Source organism: Thalassophryne amazonica, chromosome 14, assembly GCF_902500255.1.
Source record: "Thalassophryne amazonica chromosome 14, fThaAma1.1, whole genome shotgun sequence".
Classification (NCBI taxonomy): Eukaryota; Metazoa; Chordata; class Actinopteri; order Batrachoidiformes; family Batrachoididae; genus Thalassophryne; species Thalassophryne amazonica.
The window spans coordinates 39,486,720-39,514,291 of record NC_047116.1 but is presented as its reverse complement, the minus strand read 5'-3'; the positions used below and the strand labels follow the sequence as shown (position 1 = coordinate 39,514,291).

The following is a 27,572-nucleotide window of genomic DNA, read 5'->3' as shown; positions in this document are numbered from 1 at the left end:
TTGTTTTGTGCCGTTCCAATGAGATTTATGAAGATGACTGCCTGAAGAGAACATGTAAATTTCCACAGCCATTGATGATATGGAGCTGCATGTCAGGTAAAGGCACTGGGGAGATGCCAGTCATTACATCATCAATAAATGCACAAGTTTACACTGATATTTTCAACACTTTTCTTATCCCATCAATTGAAAGGATGTTTGGGGATGATGAAATCATTTTTCAAGATGATAATGCATCTTGCCATAGAGCAAAAACTGTGAAAACACTCCTTGCAAAAAGACACATAGGGTCAATGTCATGGCCTGCAAATAGTCCGGATCTTAATCCAATTGAAAATCTTTGGTGGAAGTTGAAGAAAATGGTCCATGACAAGGCTCCAACTTGCAAAGCTGATCTGGTAACAGCAATCAGAGAAAGTTGGAGCCAGATTGATGAAGAGTACTGTTTGTCACTCAATAAGTCCATGCCTCAGAGACTGCAAGCTGTTATAAAAGCCAGAGGTGGTGCAACAAAATACTAGTGATGTGTTGGAGCGTTCTTTTGTTTTTCATGATTCCATCATTTTTTCCTCAGAATTGAGTGATTCCATATTTTTTTCCCTCTGCTTGGTCTAAAAAAGTAACCGTTACTGACTGCCACAATTTTTTTTCCTGATTTCTTATAGTGTTTCTTAAAGCCAGATAGTTGCCATTTGAAATGACTTTAGTTTTGTGTCATGTCTGTGATCTGCTTTTTTTTCTACAAATTAAACAACTGAATGATCATCCTCTGAGGCCGGTGATTCCATAATTTTTGCCAGGGGTTGTAGAACCCGCTTACTACAATTAAGGGACGCAGGGAGCTGGAGCCTATCCCAGCAGTCATAGCGCGTGAGGCGGGGTACACCCTGGAGAGGATGCCAGTCTGTCGCTGGGCCACATATAGACAAACAAAAACATTCACACCCACACGCACACCTACGGACAATTTAAAGTGTCCAAATCACCTAACCTCACCAAACGGGAGAAGCTGAAACAACTTAATATTTTGTTTATAAGAAAAATTCCTGAATTCTAATTAATATCAACTCATTTGCTCCCCAGGGGATATCTACTGTTTGGTGTCACTGTTGTTCATCAGTTATCATGTTCAGAAGAATGTGTCCACACACAGATTAAGAGACCAAATAGAACCATGGTGACATAATGGTCTACATACATTTTCAGATATATAGAAGCGAGTCAAAAAATACACTTAAGGATTTGAAAAAGTTGACAGTGGTTTCACAAGATATCATCTAAATAAGTGTGCGCCTGTTCTAATTTCATGGACTGAAATATAATTATCATAAAAGCTGTAGTTCATGATACTGTACACAAGAAGGTATTCAGTAAGCAATGAAAAGCCGCTCCTGGTTCAAGAAAGACGCTGCCCAGGCTTGCCTTTATATGATTCCTTTGATTATCACTACCAACCATCACAATTGACGCCAGTCCAGAATGAAGTCAATACTACCCAGGATGAGCTCAGGCCATAGCTGTGAATAATTATGTTGCCTTTCTGCCAGTGGAATGCACAGAACACACAGTTGTCGATGTGCATTGGAATAATACCCTGTATGGAACATTAATATGTGCTTGAAATTGGAGATTTGTTTAATTGTCTGTGCGTGAACATGCTCAGTTATGTGGCAGAGTTCATGCGTAGTGCAGCATAAAGTGTATACCTTCAAGTGGCTGATTTTATTTTGTTTTGCACTTACATCCTTTATTACACATAACAACTTCATCTACATACTGCTGTCTATGTCACATTACCGCCATCTGTCAATCGAGTAATTAGTCTACGCACAAAAGTGACTCCACCCTAACGGACAAAAGTTTGGATATCCCACATATTTTAATACACATTATCTGGGATCTTAGTAAAGCGAGCCCATGATATTCTTGGCACTCCTACAGTGTGAATGACTAATGTAAACCTGTTTTGCATTACAGAGCAGACTATTAAGAAGAAGACGATGCTGTCGAAGAGGAGTACAGCAGTAATGCAGAACCTGAAGAAATTGGTCAAACTGGAGAAGAAGGAGTGGGACTGGATGAAGCCATGACTAACAGCCCAAATAACCAACAAGATGGGTTGTCTCGCCCATCTGTGGCACCCGACGCCAGAAATCGGCAACCTAATGGTATGGATCTATAGATGTACATTCACAGAATCCAGGAAAAGCTTGTAACGTTTTAGTTTTTATTGAAATTATTTATTGTCATTATTACACGCCAACTTGGGTGCGTGTCTCCAGATTATTAAATTTTGATACAGATCAAAGGTGAAGGTGAAACTTATCCAGAATGTATTCTGAAAAAAAAAAAAAAAACATTTTCCAGGATATCTCCAGAATCAATGGGGTTACAGAGGCAATAGTTGTCTGACAAGAAGGCGAGAGAGGTGGAAAAACATTCATGCCGTGGATGTGCAGAGTGTCCACAGCCCTTCTGATGCCTTTCATTTAGTTTTGAACTCATGATAAATGTATTTTTAGCAACTGAAACCAGGGTAGTGCATTTGACATGTATTTTGAGTGAGTCAAATCATTTGTCGTCTTCGAAGTGGGTGTGATTTTTTTTTTTTTTTTTTTTTTTTTTTTTGGTGAGGGAGGGAGGAGCGGTTGTTCAGACTTGGAATTATATCAGGAAAAAGATATCCCTGGAATCCCCCATAACCTGTTCCAACTGACGTTCTGGTTGTCACAACATTAGAATCGTATTTCTCTTTTCCAACTGGCTAAATGTCAAATGCTTTGCTGTCGAGAGAATAGAGTAGTTATACCCAATGGAGACAAGATGCTGGAAATATACAATATGTGAATAAGGGCATAAAGGTGTGTTACAACCTGTGTGATGCACCTTGGACACAGACAAACACTGTATAATAAGTACATGTCCAAAATTTCGATGTTGAAATGTATGCATTCTGGACTTTGCATCTAAACTAAAATATTGTAAGCATTGTTTTTAATTTTAATTTTGATAATTACGTCCTACAGCTCCAAACGTAGAACAAATGTATCTCAAAGTATTGGAATATTTCATAGGATTAAAAATACAACAAGCAATTTATATTACAGAAATGTTTGCGGACTCAGTACTCGGTGCTCCTTTTCAATAAATTACTGCATCAATGCAGCGTGGCACGACTGAGATGTTATGGAAGCCCAGGTTGCTTTGATTGCAGCCTTCAGTCTGTCTCTATTTTTGGGTCTGGTGTCTCAACTTCCTCTTAACAGCCTCCTATGGATTCTCTGTGGAGTTTAGGTCAGAGCAGTTAGCTGGTCAGTCAGGTACCATGGTCAGCAAACTAGTTACCAGTAGTTCTGACACTGTGGGCAGATACCAAGTAGTGCTGGAAAAGGAAATGAAGATCTCCATAAAGCTTGTCATCAGATGGAATCATGAGGTGCTCTAACATCTCATGGTGGGTGGCTGTGTTGACTTTGAACTTGATAAAGCACAGTGGACCGGCACCATGACATGACATGGCACTCCGATTCAATACTGACCTCTGGAAACTTCAAGCAACTTGGATTCTGTGCCTCTCCACTCTTGCGCCAGACTTCTGGGACTTTGAGTTCAAATGAACCCCAAATTTTACTTCATCTAAAAAATAAATAATGCTTTGTACCACTGAGAAGCAGTTCAGTTCTTTTTCTCCTTAGCCCAGGTAAGATACTTCTGGCATTGTGTCTGGATCAGGAGTTGCTGTGACACTAGGAATGCAACACATAACCCATCCCTTGACACATCTCTGCATGGTGGCTCTTGATGCACTGATTCCACCCTCAGTCCACTCCTTGTGAAGCTCCCCCAAGTTCTTGAATTGGATTTGCTTGACAGTCTTCTCAAAGCTAAAATCCTCCCTGTTGCTTGTGCATCTTTTCCAACCACACTTTTTGCTTTAAGTCATCTTTCCATGAATATGTTATAATACAGCCCTCTTTGTGCACCCAGCCCTTTTCAGCAGTGACATTCTGTGCCAGTAATTGTATTCTGGACAACTGACAAGTTGCCATACAGTCTTCCTCATTGATTGTGGTTGTGTGTACTGAACCAGAATGAGAGATTCATGGTATTTAAATTGCAAAAATAGTGACTCAAAGGTGAAATGAAATAATCTATTATTGTGATTCTACTATATATTTCTTAGAGCAGTAGGTCATAATTACAATATAATTAAAATAAAAAAGCTTTACATCTTTCTTTGTATGAAATGAGGAAAAAAAAAATATATATGTGTGTGTGTGTGTGTGTGTGTGTGTGTGTGTGTGTGTGTGTGTGTGTGGTGTGTTCAAGGATATATACATACATTTTCACTTTCTGAAATAACTGCCAAAAAATGTAATACTTTTTTTACAATATTTTTTTACAACCTCAGATCTGTATCATACTTCTGAGAATACACACAGTATTCAATGTGTCCTATTGTTATTAACGTGCTTTGCTTCATTATAATTAAAATCACGTGTTCATAGTATAGTTAGTATATGTTTGATCGTGCTTTATATCAACATAAATTAAAAACAGCTAATTTGGGTCGGTAGGGCATGAAAAGTATGGTTAGTGCAACTTGGTTTCAGTGCGGAAGGTTCTTGGTTCAAACCTCACTTTTGCCACATTCCCCATGTAAGGGCCCGTGTCCCACTGGGGAGAGGTTAATTTGCGCATGAATTGAGTATACAAATCGCGGGCGTTTGTTGTCGTCCACAACAAAATGGCCAAAATGACAATGTCCCAGTATGAATTCTGGATATATTAATAATATAGCGAATATATGATGAGGGGGGTGGTGGCCAAGTGGTTAATGCGCTTGGTTTCAGTTCAGAAGGCTCCGGTTTCAAATCCCACCCCTGCCACATTTCTCCATGTAATGTGGAGTTGCGTCAGGAAGGGCATCCAGCGTAAAACCTGTGCCAATTCAACATGCAGATCCAACTTGGATTTGCTGTGGCGACCCCGAGTGCAAACAAGGGAGCGCCGAAGGGACTTACTATAGCGATATATGATGAACCAATCACGGTTATATAACGCATGTAGTGTGGAACTGATCCAACACATTGAGATTATCACGGCAGTATTACGGGTATATTATGAATGCATCGCGCATGTGTTGCGCGTGCACAGCATCTGCAATGCAGTCATAAAAGAAGAGTATTCGCTCCTTTCGGCATCACTATTCACACCAACAATACAGCCTCTGGAGCATTTGCTGGACTTGGACAAGTTGATCACAGAGTCATGTTCATTTTGTCATGCGAGGGTTTAACTGTTCATGAGTTTTGGGGAGCGGGAGGGGGGAAGCCGCTGGGGGTGTGAGACATTGTTTTTTCTTTTTTTTTTTTTTTGAGAGTGTCCGAGAAAACAGGCTTCAGCGTCAGTTGTGGCTATAAACAGCAACTCTTCCTTTTGTTGCTGTTAAATAAAAGTCCTGGATTGCAGCAGCTACGTCTTTTCTGCCACACTTTGGGTTTATGTGACGTGTTTGTTATGCCATTCACAGATTGTCCGCAAACACTGGTCAACAAAAAAAAACCTTTTTGTCTGCTACCTGAAGAGAAACAAACTGATTTTGACCAATTTGAGTATGCTGATTTCAAATATGCAAACAGAATTTCTCTAGCATGTCAAGATTTTGAGTATGTGACTATACCAATAAACGTCAGTCACCAAATTGTTCTCAATGATTTATTAGAAATGAACACACAGCTGGTGAAAAAATTACACAGATAACAAAATATCATCATTATGAGGAAACTCAAATTAATACACTCCACAATTAGTCTTAACAATTCAAAAGTGAGCCAGACACTTGCTCTTGCGCTTGTGGGTCACAGACGTTTCACGCTGTAGAAACCGCAGTAGTCACCCATCTTGTTTGCATTATAACGCCCCTGATACCTGGTCTCCATTTCAGAGATATCTTGGTGGAATCTTTCACCATGCTCATCACCTCACATCACCCAAATTGGGTGGAAAGAACTCAAGATGAGAGTGCAGGAAGTGAATCTTAAGTGACATTCTGCAGCCCATGCGTTTGTATGATTTGAGCAGTTGTCAACTAGTTCTTCATAGTTTGTGGCTTTGTAGCTGCCCAAGAAATTCTGTACCACTTGCACAAATGATTCCCATGTTCTTAGTTCAAGGGGTCTGAGCTTAGATGGAAAGTCTTTGTCTCTAATAAGCTCACGTATTTGAGGTCCATCAAAAATCCCAGCTTTAAGCTTGGCATCACTTTGGACTGCCCCAATTTTTTGCTTCAGGTATTAAAGCCATCTGAGCTATGATCCATTGCCTTCACAAAGTTCTTGATGAGGCCAAGTTTTTATATGCAGGGGAGGAAGGTATACTTTCTGTGGATCAATCAAGTTTTACATTGTGTTTTCCAACTGTGTGTTGGACTCGTTCAGGCCACGTCTTGATTTTGATTTTGATAGATTGTTCCTTTCTCATAAACATTTGCAGTGTGCTAGATTTGATGCATTTGCCAATATCTCTAGGTCTCTTTTTTCATATTTTGCATTTCTGATTTTAGAACATTGAACAACTATTTTTGAGGCTAGATTAATCATATATATATATATATATATATATATATATATATATATATAATATATATATATCTATATATATATATATATATATATATATATCATATATATATATATATATATATATTCAGTACTCCAGCAGTATTCCATCACTTGCTGTACTGTACCACAAAAACTTGGGTTTTCATCTGTAGACTGATCAAAGCAATCATTACAAAAAAATTACAATTTCTGGCCAATGTTGGCCCTCAATATTGGCAGTTTATTGATTGAATTGTTTTACCATATTTGGATTCAGCAACCCAAAATCACCCAAATTAGTGCTAAATTCTGTTTTATTCTAAAATTAGAAAATTTTAACACAATCTACATTGGCTTGAGAAGCGCCATAATAGCAATAGATTAGCTAAATATTGGCATGTGCATAACTCAAGAACCTGATGTGCTAGACAAATTCTGATACAGATTTGGAATCAGCATACCTGAAATACCTTATATCAGCTAATATTCACCAGGTAGCAAAACCCATTGTTGACCAGTGAAATCCAGCTGCAAAGTCAGATGTAATAAAAATGCCTTTGTCGTGGTCAATCTGTATGCATTCGCTACAACATATTTTAGTTTGTGATGTGGACATTATGGGCACGCAATATATCTGTTTTGCACACTGTCCCGGTCCGCTGCCAAGCCGCAAATCCTCGTCAGTTGCGGGTATCAGCGGTTAACGGCAGATATACAGTGCATAGAGTGAGTATGTATTGTGTATGAATTGAGTATATATGGAGTATGTAAGGCGGACATTATCTGCATCCAGATTTTTGAACAGCTCAAAAATCCTGGCTGCGGACATGCATGCCTCTGCGGATGATCACGGGCATGTTCGGATGATGGCCGCCTCATACAGGCATGTTACACGGATATTGCGGATGTTTTGGTGGATATGGGCCAGTTTTGTGCGCAATCCATACGCAAATCCTCCTAAACTCCAGTGGGACAGGGCCCTAATGTACAGTTGTGTCAGACAGGGCATCCAGCGTAAAACTTGTGCCAGTTCAACATGCAGATCCACCTGCTGTGGGAAACCCAAGTGCAAACAAAGTAGCGCTGAAGGGACTTACTTTAGGGCATGAAAAGTATGTGGAGGGTTGTCTGCGCTTTCTAAAAACGTTTTCCACAATGAGTGTGGTGTGATTTCCTGTGCCCGCCTTTCACAGGTGACAGGCCATTCCAGTGCAACCAATGTGGTGTCTCGTTCACCCAGAAGGGAAATCTGCTGCGGCACATCAAGCTGCACACAGGAGAAAAACCCTTCAAATGCCCCTTCTGCAGCTACGCCTGCCGACGGCGCGATGCCCTCACAGGTCATTTGCGCACTCATGCTGGTAAGACTCATCCTCACTTTTGTTTCTTTCCACTCATTCATCTCTGCCCTCCAAAAGACTTTTGCACTATTAATCACCAGACATACGAAAATAAAAAGTCATAGATTTTGTGTGGGTGTGACAGCATTGTCATTCTCTTAATCAAATGAATTTTATATTTTTAAATTCACCATGTTTAATGTTGTTTTCTGTTATAGCATAGGAACCCTGAAAAATATGTCACTGTAGGTGATCTCAGCCTTACATTACACATTAGGAAAACCAAACTAGATTATTCTAAAAACAGTGAAAACCTCCAAAAATATTTTACTTATAAATAAATAGAAATAAGTACATTTTAAATAACATTTCTCCTTTAAAATGCAGAATTCTTTTCAGTGACAAACCTCCATATTTCTTTCAGGTTATCTCCGAGAGTTTATGAGAAAAAGGGTTGAATTTAATCAAAATTTCACAATAATAATAGTTTTAGAATATACTTATGTAGCACTTTAACTAAATAAAATGTAAAGGCTTTCACATCAAAACATCAAACCACAACAACTAAACAAAGAACAACAAATATTATAAAACAGTAAATATTAAATGTCCAGTACAAATAAAGAAAGCAGATATAGATAATATAAGATAAAACTGCAAATCTAATGATAAACAGCAGACAATAAATCAAGCTATCAGACTGTGCAACTCCTCACTCAGGGGGAGGAGGAGTAACAGGAAGACAGAGGGACGGGAAGGAGAGGAACAGTAGTAGCCAGTAGCAATCAATATGTTTGTATTCATATTTATATCTGCAAATTGTTTTTTTTTTTAACTTTCACTTTTGACGTTCTGTGTCCGTCTTACCCTGCGTGCTACTACACAGTAAAATCACCAGTGCTAGTTTTACACTGTTGATTTTACTATGCTTACAATGCTGCCACAATCTAAATTTCCCTGAGGGAGTCTGCCCAAGGGATTAAGAAAGTTCTGTCTAATCGAGATAAGTTTTCAAATTCTCCTCACATTTCAATCAAAGTGGACCTTATAAAAGTAGGGGCATGGGAGAAAATATGCTCTAGAATGTGACAACTTACAAAACAAACCCCACATCCTATATGTGCAGGGCATGAGAAGGCACATACGGCTTCACAAATTTGGCAACATAGGTGGGTACATGTCCATTTAGAGCCTTATATATCAACAACAAAACCTTGAAAACTGCTCTCACAGTCTTTGGGAGAATATGAAGAAATGACAGAATCAAAATTCTGACAGAGTTCTTCAGACCATTTGCAGAAGTCTCACACTCTTACGTGGTAATCCAGAAAGTAAACATTGCAACTGTCAATTCTGGAAGACACAAAAACATGAATAAATGTTTCCCCATCTGCCATTAGCAGGACAAGCTCCATCATAGTGACCTATGGAATGCCCACATCAAAACAATGACAGATCATAGACAAGAATTTTATTGTTGGATTTCATCAGTACATTATGTTGACATCTTTGACAGTGTTTTTATAAATCAATAGATTATTATTTTATTTCATTTTATAAAATGAAATTGTAAAATCTGAACATTTCAATTTAAAACTTCTGTTGCCACAACATGGGGTAAATAACATCTATTACAGCATTTCTATTCTTTGTCATTTCTTTGCTCTATATATATATATTAGGAAATATGTACAAATCAGTTTGATTCACTTTATTTTTAATAACTGTGTAGTTCAGAAAGTTGAAATGACTATTGATATGGTTCATAAAATGGTTCAATGTCCATTTCCTGTTTTAGAGATATTTTGTCATGATGAAGCTTTTACATTTAAAGATCAGTGACTTGGTGATTGCATTACAGTGGTGGGAAGAAGTGTTTTTTTAGTATGCATTTCAAACAGTGGCGTGAGTGTTGTGTGGTTGGGTACCAAGGACAAGGCGTTTCTCAGCTGCTTGACTCGCTTCGGAGGAAACTGCTGAGAAACCCGTGGAGCGCTGACTGTGTCTCTTAACTGTAACCCACTTCTTATCAAAGAGGATGTGCTGTCCCCTCCTTTGCACCTTTGAAATCAGGGTCAGACAATATAATTGTTTTCTGCCTTTGTAACCTCCACTATGGTTACTCATAGTCTATGCTGACCTCTTTGTTGGTAGATGTGCTTGGCGGCACGTGCGTCTGTTTGAACTCAGTTGTTATGAGTTTGTATCTCTACCTCACATTATCCAGGTCTCCATTTGATGTAGGTTGATACACACCTGTCATGAAAAGGTGATGAGAGTATTCAAATTTTGGCCTATTTTCTGACAAATGTTCTCATAACCTTGAGTCTGCCAAGTATTTATTCAGGTTAACTTGATTATCATGTTTGGTCAGCCCTCATGATGTGACGTGTCACTGCTTGAAGTGAATACTTGAGTTGACTTACCAAACATCACTGTTTGAGTTTCACATAGTGATGCAGGCTTTGGGGGGGCTGTGGTTCTGCAACAGGTTATCTAACTGTAATGAATTGGCCAATGTACATACTACCACCATCTCCCAAATGCAGGGGTATTGTCTTCAGTCCTTAACAAATATATTAACAACATAATTTAAAGACTTTTGATCCAATTTGCACCAAACTCGGTGGAATGATTGAGAGTCATCCAGAACAATATGATTTGTCTTTGATTAAAAACTGATTAAATGAAAAGGTCACAGGTTAGCTCTGGAATCATGTGCTGGTGCTTCATGTCAGTGCATCCAATACATTATGGAACTGCCCTGGCCATGGTATAAGAATTTAGGTTGGGGGTTCTGTGGTTGGTGCCCTGTCAAGCCACCGAGAAGACATCCAAGAAAGTGACACACACTGTTTAAATGTTACAAAATTCACACATTTAAGTAAACCTCTTACTCTGAGACAGGGCACTGGCATTGGACATACACACACGCATACATTATCATCATCAATAACACAATAGATCTGAGAAAAAAGGAGAGCAAGTGTTGTAACTAATGATACCAGATTCCATTATAGGCTGTAGCATCATAAAAGCAACTGAAAATACTGTTTCAGCACCCTTACTTCTCATGGCCAGAGGTCCCCCCACCCCCTCAAGCAGAAAACCAATCGAACTCCAGCTCTCAAAGTAACGATCTATCTGCCACAGCCAGGCTAAACATGGTTGTCCTTTTGGCAGTCTCCAGCCACAGAGGTCCTCAATACTGAGGCACCTGACTGCTGGATCATGCCCGTTAAGGTTTTCCAACTGAGGTGTTTTTCCTGTCGCGACCCCCCGCGGTCGGGTCCGGCCCAACATGTGACTCTGCCCGCATGTTCTTTCATTACAAAATGTCCATTAACAATGGAATGTCCGAATAAACTCCTCATGCCGACTTCTTCTGAAAGTTCTCTGTTCTCTGACGACTTACTGGGTCAACAGAGCCTGAAATGTGGAAGTTTTCAACTTGAAAACGGCGAGACGCTGCTGCCTCGAAGCGCAGATCGCCGTCAGGCGCCGTGGGCCGTCCTTACGGCGACACTACCAGACCAAAATCTCTCATCAGCCCGTTAAAATTTTTACTGAAAACCAGCTGAATTTATCGAATGGTGTCCACTCAGTTGTGCCTTACAGTTTTGAAAAAATTTTGATCAAACAAAGCAGCAGTCTCTGAGCCATTCCTAAACAATGAAAAAAACGACGAGAGGGGGGGCGACTCCTCACTCAAAGACTGCCCACAGGCGAATGACGTAACCGACAGGCGTGAAAAAACTCTTGCTGCCCACGAGGGTTCAAGCAGGTCTGATGTAATCACACGTGATTCAAATCCATATGGTTTTTGAAAAAAATAATAAGGTCGGATACTTTTCTAATAGACCTCGTATATCATGTCGATTGCATGTGATACACCATAGTTCAAAACTGCTTGGGTGTATGAAGGTCTTGAGATGAAGGTACTTTAAATAGACTGACATGATTTGTTAATGATAAACTACTATTGGCTTTAACGGTACATAGATGTGGGTTCATGAAGATATCATTGCGAAGTAGAATACCAATGTTGGTTTTATGGGCAGCCCATGACCACCCCACCCCACCAACCTGGGCCCTTTGACACACCCCCCCCCCCCCCCCCCCCCCCCGCCATTTAAGCATTATTCTTTATTTGCCTCTCACATGAATCTCCTCACCATCTCACCATGTCAATTAGGTCCCTTATACTTTTTCCAGCCCAGTCTCACGTTTTTTTTTTTTTTTAATGCTCCCAGCATGAAATGAGTCAATTTTCATGACGGGGGCTTTTTTTTAACTCAATACAAACTATTTTTTAACCAGTAGGGACTCAGCAGGTCAGAGTGACCATACATTATCAGATTTAAATCCATCATACACTGGAGCACTGCAGGCTGGGTCAGTTCCACAGTTTTGTTCACCCTTTACACCGACCTGCAAAAGCAGACACTCCAGCACTTCCATCATCACATTCTCTGATGACACTGCCATCTTAGGACTCATGGACACAACACACGGATACATCAGTGTACACAGCAAGAGGTGGAGAACTTTGTGCAGTGGTGTAAAGTCCATCATCTCACTGTCAACGTCAAGAAAACTGAGGAGGTTGTTTTTGATCCACAACATGTGGGAGACCACACCCCACTTTGGTACTGACAGTGCTGAGGTCACCCAGGTTCATTCTTACAAATACCTGGGTGTTTACATCGACTCCAGCCTCCTGTTGGGACGTCCATGTGACCTCAGTCCACAATTGACCGTGCCCATTTCTCTATTTCACTTCCTTTTATCACTTTAAATTTAAATTTGTTTAACACCTCAATTTTTGTATGTTTGTTGTTTTTAACCCCTGTAATAACCAAGGTTGGGTAAAGAACATTTACATCCCACTACCCAGTCTGCTCAGCCATGAAAGTGTGGTTCAGATTTAATGTTTCATAAGTAAGCTGCTTTGAATGTCTTGCAATGGGCACTGGACGTTTCTGTGTTGCTGCAAACATGACAGATTTGTACTGATGTCCTACCAAGGAAAATAGCTACAGCAAAAAGTGGGAAACAGTGCACCAATGATGGATCTAGCCAGGGAAAATTATAGGCAAGCAAGACAGAGACTGAAGATTATCAGCACAAAGGTTGTGTTTGTCTAGTATTCCTCAAGCCAAGTTCAACACTAAACTGACAAATGATAATTTCCACCCACAGTTGCATTGGGTGAAATGATGCAGACAAGATGGTGCCTGATGATTAAAACAGTTCACCACTTCGTAAGACAAAAGATGAAAAGTCAAGTAATTCCCATGAGCCAAATCCAATCAGTCAAGTGAGTCTGAGTACACAGTGTGGACCGTTTGCATGAATAAGAATAGAAATTGAAAGGTGGACTCTTTGCATCCATATATATATATATATATATATATTCTTTTTTTAGGACATGTTGCACAGAAATAACAATTTAGATTTAGGTTGTTAGTGCACTTCCGTGACCATTCTCAAAGTATACAGCTTTCACAGCTGAAAAGACTGCCGAAAACAAAGTACTCATGAGTACTTGATTTTCCGAGTGTTTCCGACAGTGTTTACGTAGCTTTGTGGAAAAGTCCCAGCATGCCGTTGAATGGAATGTAGCTGCTAACATTAAGAACAGAGCCACAGATCAATTGCAAAGTTTACATAGGTGTGATGTCATGTTATGATGACTCGTTTTTAAGTGATAACTGTTCATTTTGATGTATTCACGATAAAAGCATCAGCTGCTCTCCACTGTGAGAAGACTTGGTGCATGTGCACGTCCAATAGCCATGAATGCAGCTTGTTAAAAAGAGTCTCTCCTAGTGCCCTGACACTTGCACAAATTTGATCCGCGCACTTGCATGCATTCTGCCGTGCAGGAGAGTATGCATCTCAAACACATTTTAAACCGTTGTAAACTGTAAAAAATTTTTTGAATGTCAAAATCTCCATCACGCATTAATTATGTGAACTTCAAGTGAACATTGTGCAAACAATTCAAAAACACTGTGCGAGTGATTGCATCAGCGCACCACATCACAGCGCAGCTCATCTGAAAGATTATAATGAGATGTTAAATTGATCATAAATGTACTTTTACAGCTGCTCATAAGAAGGAATGAAACATGCAACCATTTTTACCAAGCCATTACAATATAAACATTACAAATAATTATCTTTTAGGTGGTTCCATATGGGTTCTCCACCTCATTAAGCGCACGAGAAAGGTGGGGGGGGGGATACGGCAGCTGGAACAGTCCTCTGTGATTCCAGAAGCGATTAGAGGCATTTTCAACAGCCACCTCGGAGAGAAAATGATTAATCTGCTATGAAATAATTATTTTATATACGCAGCATCCAGCGCACAACACAGGGCAGCCAGTGGAACAAAGCACGGCATCCAGCTGGGAATATAGCGGGGTGGATCATCATGACGAAGTGTGTGAATCAAAGTTGTGCAAGTGTCAGGGCACCTATAGCTTTGTGCATGCTTATAAGTGTTGTCAATGATGTACATCACTGTAAAAAACAATCTAAGAAATACATCTGTGTGCTCAGGCAGCCTGAAAAAACAGCTGACAGTTACGTGTGTACATTCACAGTGGGAGCCATTTTGGGCTATATCTACCTGTAGAATGATTTCCAACAATAAATATGTAACGTCCACACCATCAAAGACATTGTCATGCAGGGATCATGCCCAATTGCCAGCCGGAGAATAATGTCCAGGTCCACACCATCAAAGAGGTCCCAACTGGCACCGTCATGCATGTATGGCGTGCGATTGTAAGTCAGGGAATAATGTCCAGGTCCATGTCACAGCAAAGAGGTCCCAACTGGCAATGTCACACACAGATGGCACATGATCACCAGCCAGCGAATAATGTCCAGGTCCAGGCCATCGGATGTTTCTACATTTGCTAAAATGCATGTCACACATCGCAAAACGGAAAGAAATGCAGAGTGAGACATTTTCCAGAAATGCACCTGCTGACTCACCGAGTGAGAGGGATAATTAGCAAAAAAATACATCAGCGACAGCTCATTTTGATCACATGTGCACATGTAACGGAGGCTAGTAGGTGTCGCTGTGCATATTTAGCTAGTAAACCTCACTCCCAACAGCTCATAAGGATTCTGTGGTCACAGAGCCAGAGCCTGGGTTTTAGCCTTCTGGTTAGAGAGTCCGACTCCCATGCCGAGGATAGTGAGTTTGCGTCCCGAGTGGAGCAAATTAGCGGAGTCATAACAACACAACGCAGAGTGCAGCCGCTACACACGGATAGTCTTACAATCATGAATACTTTGTGTCTGTTGTTAACCAGGACATTAAATAACGTGCAACATGTCCTTTACGTTATTAAAAAACATTTTGACAGAATGCGACCTGGTGAGCGGTTTTAGTTTCATGAGGCAAAGCAACAAAGACATTTCCATAATGCTGTTTTCATAAAAGTTCACTTTTGCTACACATTAATATTACTGTATTGAAAGATATGAGTTAGTACTGTGGTTGCTTCCACGCTTGAGCATTACTCAGACTCTTGTCATTAGCCCCCACGTTTTGTTATATATGTTCCGACTCTAATAAAACAAAACAAAAAAAACATGCTGAGCAGAGTTTCAGGTTAAGCTAATACCGCCATCATTTCATAGACCACAAGATTACTGAATGGCAGAAATCTGTTAAATCTCCATATGATTCCATTCAGAAGTGCTTGCTGATGGAAGATTGGCCTGTGACATATCTACATTGGCACATTTAAAGGACTGTAACATAGATCAAATACATTAGTCACCTAACTTTAAAAAAAGAACCACAATCTCCATGTGCAAGTGAAAGAGGACTTATGTTCACATGCAGTCTGAACTGTCACCCTCGCTCCAAATCTATGAGCATATGTGAGAGTGCCTCAGACCTGGAATGTGTTTGGTTTCTCTGTTCTCACAGTGATGTTTATGATTCACACAGATTCATCTAGTAATAGCAGCATCACCATTATACCTGTGTATGTTATGTTGCTGTTAAATGTTTCTGGGTCATGTGTATTTATACACTTTGTGGATATCAGCATGTTACATTTCATGTTCCACAAAAGAATTCCGACAAATTCAGTGACTTGGAAAGTTCATGTTTGCATCCACTGACTTGCTGAAAGACATTTGTGCAAATAAAAGTTTACCTGTAAATTATCAATGTGTCATCAAGGATGAACGCTGTCATAACGGAAAGTTGATAGGACTAATATTTTTGGAGAAGTTAGCAGTTTTAGCTAACCAGTGCTACAATGCACCATGGGAGTTTGGGGGTTTTGGGATTTAATGTTGTTATTGTGGTTCATGTTGTTAGTGTTATTGATTTATTGTGTTGTTATAGTTCAATTGGCTTAGGTTAGTTAAGTATTATGTTACTGTTACCATGAGTAATTTAAGTGTCACGCTCCCAGTACCATAAGTAAAAAGTGTAGTGCTTTTGATGTCTTCTGCCACTGTCTCTGTTTGAGTGTCAAAATCACTTTCTTACAGCAGAATGCAGAAGACAAAAATCTGTCTGTGCATTGTGCGTGCATACAATTTCAATCAGGCACAAACTCAAGGAGAGCTGACATTTGCCATTCAGAATGCTTATGTATTTTGGGTCCAGGATGAACTCTGCCAAACTGAATGTTGATACTACTAATATTTTTGAGAAGCTACATATATTCTCTAACAACACTGAACAATAGATATTGATAATTACATTCTAGACTCAGACGTTCAATCCAGCAGGAGGCAGTAAATCATCTTTATATTAAAGGTATGTTTTTTTTTTGTTTTTGTTTTTTTTTTTGCAAGTTCAGCATAAGTACCTAATATAATTGTAAATACATTAAAAATACATGAATGCCACAAGAAAGTGAAAACACTATTTCCATTGTGGTCCATTTAAAAACAAATGAAAAACATAGAATTGATAATAATAATAATAATAATAATAATAATAATAATAATAATAATAATGGTGTGTATATGATAACAAGACCCTAAACAATTTCTAAATACATTAAGACAGTAAATTAACATTAAAATAATTTTTTATTTCACTATAAGGGAGCATTTTTTCCTGTTACTTTCACTTTTTCAATATTTGAATCTACAAAGTTGGTTCATTTGCATTATTTTATTTCTGGACATATTTGAAATTCTACACTTAAAATGCATCAGTGCTGATAATGTTGACAAGGTTCAGGCTCAGGTTGCTTTGTTTGAGCCTGTAGGTAGACTTGTTTAGCAGTAAAGTCTCAACAAAGACACACATTTAAAGAACACAGGCATTTGACACAACATCCACGCTGTTACCCATTTTCCAGACAACTCAGCCAATGACATTCTTGAAGTGCTTCAGGTTCTAATCGTTCCTTAAATGTCAAATAAATAAATAATAAATAATAAAATGCTTTAAAATCAATAAAAATTAAACATATTTTTCTAGAGTATAAGTATAAGTAGCCCTGTCAAAAACATAAATAAAAATAAAATAAAAATAAATAAAAAATGTCTCTTTCAAAGGAAAACATGTAACCCAAGTTGCACCAGACTATAGATCACACTTTCTGTGTCTGTGTTTTCACTTTTGAATGCATTTGTGCATTGTTGCAGTGTACTTTTGATTATTGGTCATTTATTCTTTTACCATTGGAATTGTTTTGTTTAGTGCTTTGATCCTGGTAAGTGTTGAATTAACACTGCCATGTACATATGGTTCCCACTCTAGTCAGAGTGAGCCCATATGTTCCACTGTTTGTATTAATTTAATCGGGTGAATTTTACCGTGTATAATAGTCTTATAATTCTTTTTCTTTTTTTTTTGCAAGCAAACATATTTTTTTGGGGGGGGGGGGGGTATTTAAGTCCACACAGAGTATAAGTCGCAGGACCTCCCCAAACTAGTAAAAAAAACACAGCAGATTAAAATATACATAAACTATACAGTCTATGATATACTGTACTTTCTGTAGTATAAGTCATGTTTGTCAGGATGCAATTGCATGTAATTAAAAGGAATAAAGGACTTTTTTGTCTTTTTCAATCGAATGAAACACTGGCATAAGTGGTTGTCATTAATTTGTGCATTGATCAATAACTTGAACACCAAAATCCAAATCCACCTATTGTTGCACCAAGGTAGGACAGACAAGTTTGATTGACATGTACAGTATTAAGACATCTTCCTTTTTCCACTTGCTGAGATACAAAGAAACTGAATAAAATCATGGTATGATTCATGCGACACCTCTTACTGCCGTTTGACTTTGGGAATAAGTTTTCCGACCCCGGCAATGGGATGCATGATGACTCCCCTTTTCACTCATGCCATGTCACAGCAGTGGGAGTCAGTTGTGCCTTGAAGTTTGCATTTCAAAACACTTTGGTTTCTAGAACACACAGTAATATATTTGTGTACTTCGCCCACAGCTTCTCTTTCTATCTGGCAAAAGTTGTGTGGAATCCTCACACTAGTAGTGGAACATCCATGATCTCAGAGGCATGCTGCCGGCTTCTTTTGTAGTACTCTCTTCACACTGTTTACTACTACGCACTGCATCGAGTTTGCATCATATCTCACTGGATGCCACCCACTGTCTCAGTGCATCAGTGAACGAAATTAAATGCTTTTGCTCTTTTAATGTCTTTTCACTTTTAGTTGGCAAACCACACACAATGCAACTATTGTGGGCGGAGCTACAAGCACGAACTTCATTGGAAGAGCATAAAGAGCGCTGCCATAATTATCTGCAGGGTATCGGCATGGAGCTGGGCGCCAACAGCAGCCCCTACACAGGTAATTCATTTTGACTGAAACTGTGAAAACGCCTTTGGCCTAAAGACAAGATATGTGCAGTGCACTGCAAATTTGGATTCACATTCACAATTAAAATGACTTGACTGAGTTTATTTAATCCAGGATGAAAGGGGTTTTTTCAACTGAGTAAAGAAGAAATACATAGAATTTTTTTGAGTTTCACAACACCACTAATTACATTTTTTTTTCTGCACGTACTCTAATAATATGTATTTCCGATGTGTATTGTTATTGAAACTTTTATGCACAATTTGTGCAATTCATGTGCAATAGTGACCTCTGCTATAAAACTAACAGCTAATTAAATTATTCACGCTTTTAAAGAAAATAAGGGTTTGGATGAACCTGCTTAACTGATCTGCTTAATCGTTATAAATGATTCATAAGTATTCAATTCCTAATAAGTGTGATATGTTTGAAATTTCCTGAGTTTTTTTTTTGGTCTGTTTTTTTTTTTTTTTTTTGTTTACCCATGTTTCTACTCCCCACTCCCCATTTCCCTGTGCTTAACCTTTGCAGGTGAGGTTTCTAAAGAGTCAAGGACCATAGCAGAGCCCAATGCCATGGCTGCTCTTGATCGGCCGCCTGTTATTGAAAGGCTGCAGAGCAATGTGGGCAGAGGAAGAGCACACCCACACAGAAATTTGTGGGTGGGTACAACCAAACAGCTTATTCTAATAAAACCTCTGCAGTTCATGTTAGACATGGCCATAGAAGTAGAATTTTTATTATTTTATTTATTTTACTGAAATTGAAATTGACCATAAATTATCCTGGAACACTGATTCCTCTTGATGACGGGGATTTAATCCAAACTGGTGATGATTGTGGAATTTGATATCAGCTTTTTCGTTTAAATTTTTGCAGTACATTAGTCAAATTTCATTAATCTGAGCCTTGATGGAGACAGCGGTATAGAAAAATACACTTTGACGATGACATTGCATATTAATTTTTAAGACATTGTGTTTCACATCTACTTGTTTTTGCAGTTATTTTGTTCATTTGTTTCCTCTTTCGATGTCTGTGTAAATTCATGCAATGCAATTTTGCAAAATGTACTTTTGTGGTTGTCAGCGCAGACCTTGTTTTTTCTTTTTTTTAAACTTTCTTCTTAATTTGGTGTTATTTACCACACTATTAGAGGAAGAGACTCAGCAGGCTCGAGCACGCAGAAGACTGAGAAGCAAGGAAATGTTTTTCACTCTGTGGTTAGGTACACCTGTAACTTTGTCATTTCTCTTATCGAGAGAAACAGCTCACCGCTTCCCTGTTCTGGAGGGGTTAAAGAGTGCACTAGATGGATGGGGTTTTCCGTGCCATTAAACGTGTACACAAACACAATGTAATGTGCAAAATATAAATACAAGCCTCAAAATATCAGCCAGATGCAAATGTGAAGAAATGTGTGATGAAGATTTTTTCTTTTCTTTTTTTAACTGGTTCTGTAAATGTTTCTCATGTACTTTTAAAACTAAATGTATTTTTTGAGGTTTGCATCAAACATGAGACTATAGTTAATAAAATAATTCTATGCAATGTTGTTCCATTTCTTGCAGGTGAAAAGGCGGTACGTTATAATTACCATGATCTACGCTATGAGATGGGCCTTAAGTATGAGAAGCATGAATTGCCAGCCCACATGATGGACCCACCAATCAGCAATGCCATCCCCTATCTGGCAACAAACACCCTTAGACCAGTGATGCACCACCCAGGTCCTCCTCTCTCTGTGGCCGAGATGATGCCCATAGTCAACCCTCTTCTTCCACCATGTCCTTCCTTTGAATCATCGAACAGAGCCTCCAGGAAGTGGTGACCCGCTTCTGAACACACCCACATCAGCCACCTCAGACCCCTGATTTCCCCAACCATCCCACCTCAAATGGCTCCAGTGTTTTACCCAGGCATAGCAAACAACCCCAGGCAGGCCAAGAGGAAACTCCCAGCAACAGTGGAGTTGACTCAGCGGACTCTGCTCGCAGCAGCCCTCAGGAGAAGCAGAGTTACCATGGCAGCAACCTCCCTCTGTGCCCTAGGTTGCAAGCTAGTCCATCAGTGGTCTACTCAGCTGATCGGTTGACAGAAGCATCACAAAGAAGTGGGGTGGAATGGTGACTGGGATAATGCGAATTACTGCAGAAAAGCCTGTGAGCCAGGAAGGGGTACGAGTATTGGACGGGAGGGGCCAGGAGTTGCGTGCCTTCCAGTGTGAACACTGCAGAGTGCTCTTTCTGGATCATGTCATGTACACCATCCACATGGGCTGCCATGGTTACAGAGATCCAATGGAGTGCAACATCTGTGGTCACCGCAGCAAAGACCGCTATGAGTTCTCCTCACATATAGTCCGTGGTGAGCACACCTTTCAGTAAGAGGACAGGGGGGACACAAAGAAGGAGATGAAGCAGCAGCTTCGTACAGAGCTGTATGTCGATTCTGATACGAGGACCTCTAAGACTGTACGGCTGAATAGCATTGAAGATAAGTGTAGCACAATCATAAACGTCTTTTTAAGCTACTTGTGAACAAACTACACATTTACATGAAGGTATGGGCCAAAGATACATTTTCTGTTTAATTAAGATTAAGGGAAGGATTTGTTTTGCTTTTTTGTTTTTTTAGTTTTTTTTTTCTTTTCTAAATGCTCTTTGATTGTATGACAGAACAACTGTCAAAAGACTTTTGAGGCTTTTTTAATGTCGAGTTTGAAAGCGTCTCATCTGATCACTGCCCTGTGCCTTGATCATGTGCTTGTTGGGGTTCCAGAGTGAATATTTTTAGACTTGATTGAGTCATTATTCCTAAAATTATTGGAACATGCTCGAGCAGGCTCACTACATTGTTATACAATTGTGAACTAATCTCAATTTGATCAAATGTAAACATTTAGAAAACTGTGCCTTGTTATTGATTTGCACACCTTTGCATAATTTTAATGAGCGGGCGGACATACTGGGTTACCTAGCTTAGTGTCAGTGATTGAAAATGCAAACTTAAAAATAATAATAATAATTGAATAAAATGAAAATTAATTCAGGCCTGAACATGAAGTCAAACAATGGATGCAGTTTCTGACAATTAATAATTTCTATCAAGTGTTGATGTACTCATGTAAACTGAAGTTACAGAGAACTTTAATCAGCTGCTGCTTGCTTTGCAACTTAACAGAGTTGATGACCATCAAAACAATTAATTCTGTAAGGGAAAGGAGGATGAACACACACTGTAGTGAATGGTTGTTGGCCGGTGACTGTACAAGATGAAGTAATTCTCAATCTTTCTGTGTGTAGATTAGAAAATGTTTCAGATTTCTGTGGTTGCTGAAAGAAGGCGATATAGGCCCTGTTGCTCACTGGTGCCAATGCTTATCTCCAGATTATGTAGTGTGAAACAGATTTATTTCAGTTTATTTTCATTTATATAGCGCCAAATCACAACAAAGTTGCCTCAAGGTGCTTCACACAAGTAAAGTCTAACCTTACCAACCCGTAGCAAGCACACAGGAGACAGGGGTAAGGAAAAACTCCCTCTGATGATATGAGAAGAAACCTCAAACAGACCAGACTGAAAGGGGTGACCCTCTGCCTAGGGCATGCTAGCAACACAACTGACAAAACAATTTACAAAACGAATATACATTTTGCCGGTGCAGAGGACGGAAGGATTGCACCGACAAATGCCAGATGTACCAAACGGATACAAGTTAATGACCCCCCCCCCCTCCCCCGGTAACCCTTTACAGCTGTGTGAACTGGGACACAGCAGATTAAGGTTCTTATCCAAGGACACAGGTAGCATGAATATTAGCAGGCGACTCCTTATCCACGGAGTTACCGACTGCTGTTCAGAAAGCTCATTGGATAAGGAGCTGTATCACTTGCATGGTAGCTCAAAGTGTACAGAAAATTAGTAGAGTGTATGTAGTTGTTAATTGGGTTCCCTATGGTATGTCCACATAATTAGATAATGACGAATAAAGAAGTCCTATACATGCCATGACATCCATTGGCCCAGTGCTTATCCTTGGATTCTGTAGTGTTAACCAGATGAGAGCATATGACTCTCCCTGGATGAGACACAAGTCCATTGCATCTTATTCCCCAGCCAAGACGGGCCACCCATTTTACATCTAGGTGGATGGGAACTTCAGGAGATTGAGATGAGGAGTATCACTTGTATTGTGAGGGATTGCCACCTAAGAAATTTTGACCATGTAGTGTGTTTTCTGTGGGCATAATCCAGCACCCGTTTGCTTCAGTTTTGAGGACCCTAGGAGCTGGTAAAGGTCAATGGAATGCCCATGTTTCCCTTGGGTGCAGCAGACAGATGGCTACGTTTAAGAGATGGGGATGGACCAGTTGTCTGCCTGGTTGATTACCATCTAGAACCCAAGCAGGTTTTGTATTGTGGTGTATGCAGTTATGCACAGGACCAGTGCATACAACCAGACTTGAACTTGAAGCCTGGACTCAGAAGATGCAGATAAAGTGTCTTGTCCAGTGACACAGTCAGGTAACCTGTGGAGGTTATGTTGTTGCCCCTGTTAGTTTGTTTGTGAATACCCTGGAGCCCACAACTTTTCATATATCATTATGGATTTTTACTGAAGATTTATATCCTGATATTCAAAAAAATAATTAAATTTTCAAGGTCAAGTCAGGAAAAATCTTGGAAAATTGGAAAAAAAAATCCCTATCTATAACATGTAGGACATCTATGTAGGACAGTATCCTTTATGGACTGACGTTTGATCTAGATCTGATCCAGATTACACATTTTGTGACCATTTAAATTTAACATTGAAAACCCCATTTAATGTATATTTTACATTATATCTGAATCAAACATGCCCCAATCACTGTCATATTTGAAAGTGAGGTGCAAACTGGCACTCACTATTGCCTGACAACGTTTGATCCAGATCTGATACAGATTGTGGATTTGGTGGACATTTGAATTTAATATTGAAAATCCCATTTGGTGTACATTTTGCATTATATCTCAATCAAAAGTATCTCAATCGCTATCATTTTTCTGTTATGGATTTACTCCTGACATTTGATCACATCTAATTTAGCTTATGAAGAGCCACTTCTAACTTTGATCTTGAAAATGTTTGCCAAGGTAAAAGTTTGTGGAATTGGAAACTAGTGTTAGAGGAGGTTTGTGCTCTCCGAAGGCGGTGCTCTTGTTACGCTATAAAACAGTGTTAGAATGGTCTCTGTAATATAAAAATACACTGTGTGAAAAAGCTAACACTATTTTAAAGTGTTATTTTCAGTTGTAGCACTTGAGCATTGTAGAAACTCTGGAATGGTGTTATTTTAACACTATGCCAGTTGAATTAACACTGAGGGTTTTGCTTTGCAATTTTCTACCGAGGCTACAGGAAATGTGCGTGTTCATATTAGAGCCTAGTGTATAAAACGAGTCCTATGTTGCACTGGGGAAACTTAAACTGGACAAAAAGATTATTGATAAGGAAACAAAAAAAAATGGACTGATGCCACAAAAGAAGAAAAGATGCAGAATATTTTAAAAGGAAGAAAAAAAATCTGAGCCAGTTCGTAAAGTAAGTCAATAAAGGATGTAGCCCATTTTGCTGTTTTGTTCCCTATTAATGCTGAGAATGCTCCATTTTTATTGGGCAAATTGTAACTGTAAAAGAAAGTTGTCTAAGGGTGCAATGAAATATGGCACCTTTAAAAATATTCAGAGAATACTTGTGTTTTGTTTAAATTAAGGTAGATGAGGGTGCCTGGGGAAGTCCAACTTTTTTTTCTGCAGTTTGCAAATGTGGCTTGATATAAGACATTTAACAATGTTTCTATAACAACGGTAAAATGTATCAAAAAGGCCTGAGGGAGGTTTTCCTTATCACTGTTACCTATGTGATCGCTCAGGGGGTTGGTAAGGCTACTACACCTTACACATATGACGCGCCTCGGTGTGACTTACATTGTAATTTGGCACTGTATAAATAAATTCAACTAAACTGAATCATCAACATACATTATGAAGCCCATCATGCTTTCATTTGGACATATTGTAGAGTCCCTGTTAAAAGTACTCACCCCATTTATATATACGTATATAAATGGGGTGAGTACACTTAGGGGAGGTGATGGTCTAGTGGTTAAGGTGTTGGGCTTGAGTCCAGAAGACCATGGGTTCAAATCCCCACCTGACTGGAAAATCACTAAGGGCCCTTGGGCAAGGCCCTTAATCCCCTATTGAGGTATGTAGTGAGCGCCTTGTATGGCAGCACCCTGACATCGGGGTGAATGTGAGGCATAATTGTAAAGCACTTTGAGCGTCTAATGCAGATGGAAAAGCACTATATAAATGCAGTCCATATATATATATATATATATATATATATATATGAAATCAAGCTTCTTTGCAGAATTTTTTTTATTGAAAACAAATCTGTACAACATGATATAACTGAAATAAAAACAAACATGTTCATTTTTCACAAGTATTCTCATCCTCCAAATGAGCATTTTGTTTTATGCTCTTTTAGCAGCAATATTGACCTTTAATCTGTGTGGATCGGTCATTGTCTGCTTTGCACATCTGACTGCAATTTCTCCCAACTTTTTTGCAAAACTGTACAAGTTCTGTCAAACTTTATTTTTCTGACGTCTTTTGATGTATTTTGTTGAATTCATGTTCCAGTCTTTACCCCAAAGCCTCTCGGGGGGATGCAGCAAAGCCATGTCCCAGCAGCATGCTGCTGCCATCACCATGCTTTTAAGGGGTGCTTACACCAAACATGGTGGTTACTCTGAAGTTCCAAAACCTCAGTTTGATCTTGTCAGAGCATCAAGTCTCAAATTCCTATTGGAAACTCAAACTGACATTCATTTTAGCGTAAAGCTGTAACTGGTGCAGCTGCACAGTTTCTTTAAAACCAACCACTGAAGCTTGTAATGCCTTCAGAGTTGTCACGGGTATTTGGTGGCCCCCTTCTTTAGTGCGCTGCATGCATGGTCACTCAGTTTTTTTGTCATGAAAAATGCTCGATTTTAGTGACTTTTTTTTGTGCTAGTTATAATCCTCCCCCTTCTCTTAACTCAAACCATAACCATAACATGTCTACCTCCCCAAAACCTAACCATAATCCCCCCAGACCCCCCTTTCTCCCCACATTTTGTACCCCGTCACGAAATGAATTTGTGCCCCTGTTACAAAAAGTGCCCGATTTTCGTGATGAGGTTTTTTATTGTGCTGTTTATAATCCTCCCCCTTCTCCTAACTCTAACTATAACCATAGAGTAAGTGTCTACCCTTCCCAAACCCTAACCATAATTCCCCCCAGATCCCCATGTCACCCCACATTTCATGCCCATTTCATGAAGGAATTTGTGTGCCGTTACGAAAAGTGCCAGATTTTGTGACGCAGTTTTTTATTGTGCTGTTTATGATCCTTCTCCTAACTCTAACCATAGCATATGTGTCTACCCAAACCCGAACCATAACCCCCCCAGACTCACCCCACATTTTGTGCCCCATTACAAAATGAATTTGTGCGCCCGTTACAAAAAGTGCCCAATTTTTGTGATGCAGTTTTTTTATTATGCTGTTTATAATCCTCCCCCTTCTCCCAACTCTAATTATAGCATATGTGTCTACCCAAACCCAAACCATAACCCCCCAGATTCACCCCACATTTTGTGCCCCATTATAAAATGAATTTGTGCGCCCGTTACAAAAAGTGCCCAATTTTTGTGACGCAGTTTTTCTTATTGTGCTGTTTATAATCCTCCCCTTTCCCCTAACTCTAACCATAGCGTACGTGTCTACCCAAATCCAACCCATAACCCCCCCAGACTTACCCCACATTTTGTGCCCCATTACTAAATGAATTTGTGTCCTATTACGAAAAGTGCCCCTGTCACAAACCCATAGATTAATGTACTTTTTGTAATGCCGCCACAAACAACCGTGAGACTGGGCTGGCCATGCTCTTTCCATTTTTTTTTTTTTGTCATAATTGATAAAACTAGCCTGAAATGTTGCATACATCTACAGCTTTTGTTTTATACTTTGAATTATATTTTATATTTCAAATTAGATCATCATAGGGACTTATTTTATTATACAATGAAGCTTGATTTTTATTTTATTTATTCCCTTTTTCATTTCAATTTATTTCAATTTATTTCATTTACATAGTGCCAAATCACAACAAAGTTGCCTCAAGGCGCTTCATACATGTAAGGTCTAACCTTACTAACCCCTAGAGCAAGCACACAGGCAACAGCGGTAAGGAAAAACTCCCTCTGATGATTTGAGGAAGAAACCTCAAACAGACTAGACTCAAAGGGGTGACCCTCTGCTTGGGCCATGCTACCGACACAATTTACAAAACAAATATACAGGAAATTTACAGGAAATCAATTTTTTATGAATTAAATGTTACAAAACAAAAGCCCAAGCCAACTGAATATTTTTTGTAGGCACAGCAGGTGAGGCTGTGACCTACAAAAAATCCACATGACCAACACATAATAATAATTCATACGTATGTGACGTTCACATAATAATAATTCAAAGCTGCATGAAAAGAATGAAGGGAATTGTGGATAAAAAAGGACATTCACTGCTTTGAGTCTGGTCTGCTTGAGGTTTCTTCCTTAGAGGGAGTTTTCTTTACCACTGTTGCTCTGGGGGTTAGTAAGGTTAGACCTTACTTGTGTGAAGCGCCTTGAGGCAATCTTGATGTGATTTGGCACTATATGAATGAAAATAAATTGAAATTGAATTAAA

At 39.3% G+C, this 27,572-nt stretch overlaps 1 protein-coding gene across 1 annotated transcript in view; it reads left to right on the top strand.

Moving 5' to 3' along the window:
* ikzf2 (IKAROS family zinc finger 2) overlaps nucleotides 1-22,275 on the top strand; it is a 72,849-nt gene extending 50,574 nt beyond the window's left edge. Inside the window, 11 exon segments of the mRNA XM_034186505.1 lie at nucleotides 1,992-2,168; nucleotides 7,796-7,963; nucleotides 18,636-18,649; nucleotides 18,651-18,678; nucleotides 18,681-18,773; nucleotides 19,314-19,409; nucleotides 19,412-19,444; nucleotides 20,354-20,559; nucleotides 20,561-20,629; nucleotides 20,631-20,895; nucleotides 20,898-22,275. Coding sequence (XP_034042396.1) covers nucleotides 1,992-2,168; nucleotides 7,796-7,963; nucleotides 18,636-18,649; nucleotides 18,651-18,678; nucleotides 18,681-18,773; nucleotides 19,314-19,409; nucleotides 19,412-19,444; nucleotides 20,354-20,559; nucleotides 20,561-20,629; nucleotides 20,631-20,895; nucleotides 20,898-21,169 — 1,421 coding nt within the window. The 3' untranslated portion in view covers nucleotides 21,170-22,275.
* Nucleotides 22,276-27,572: the final 5,297 nt, after the last annotated feature.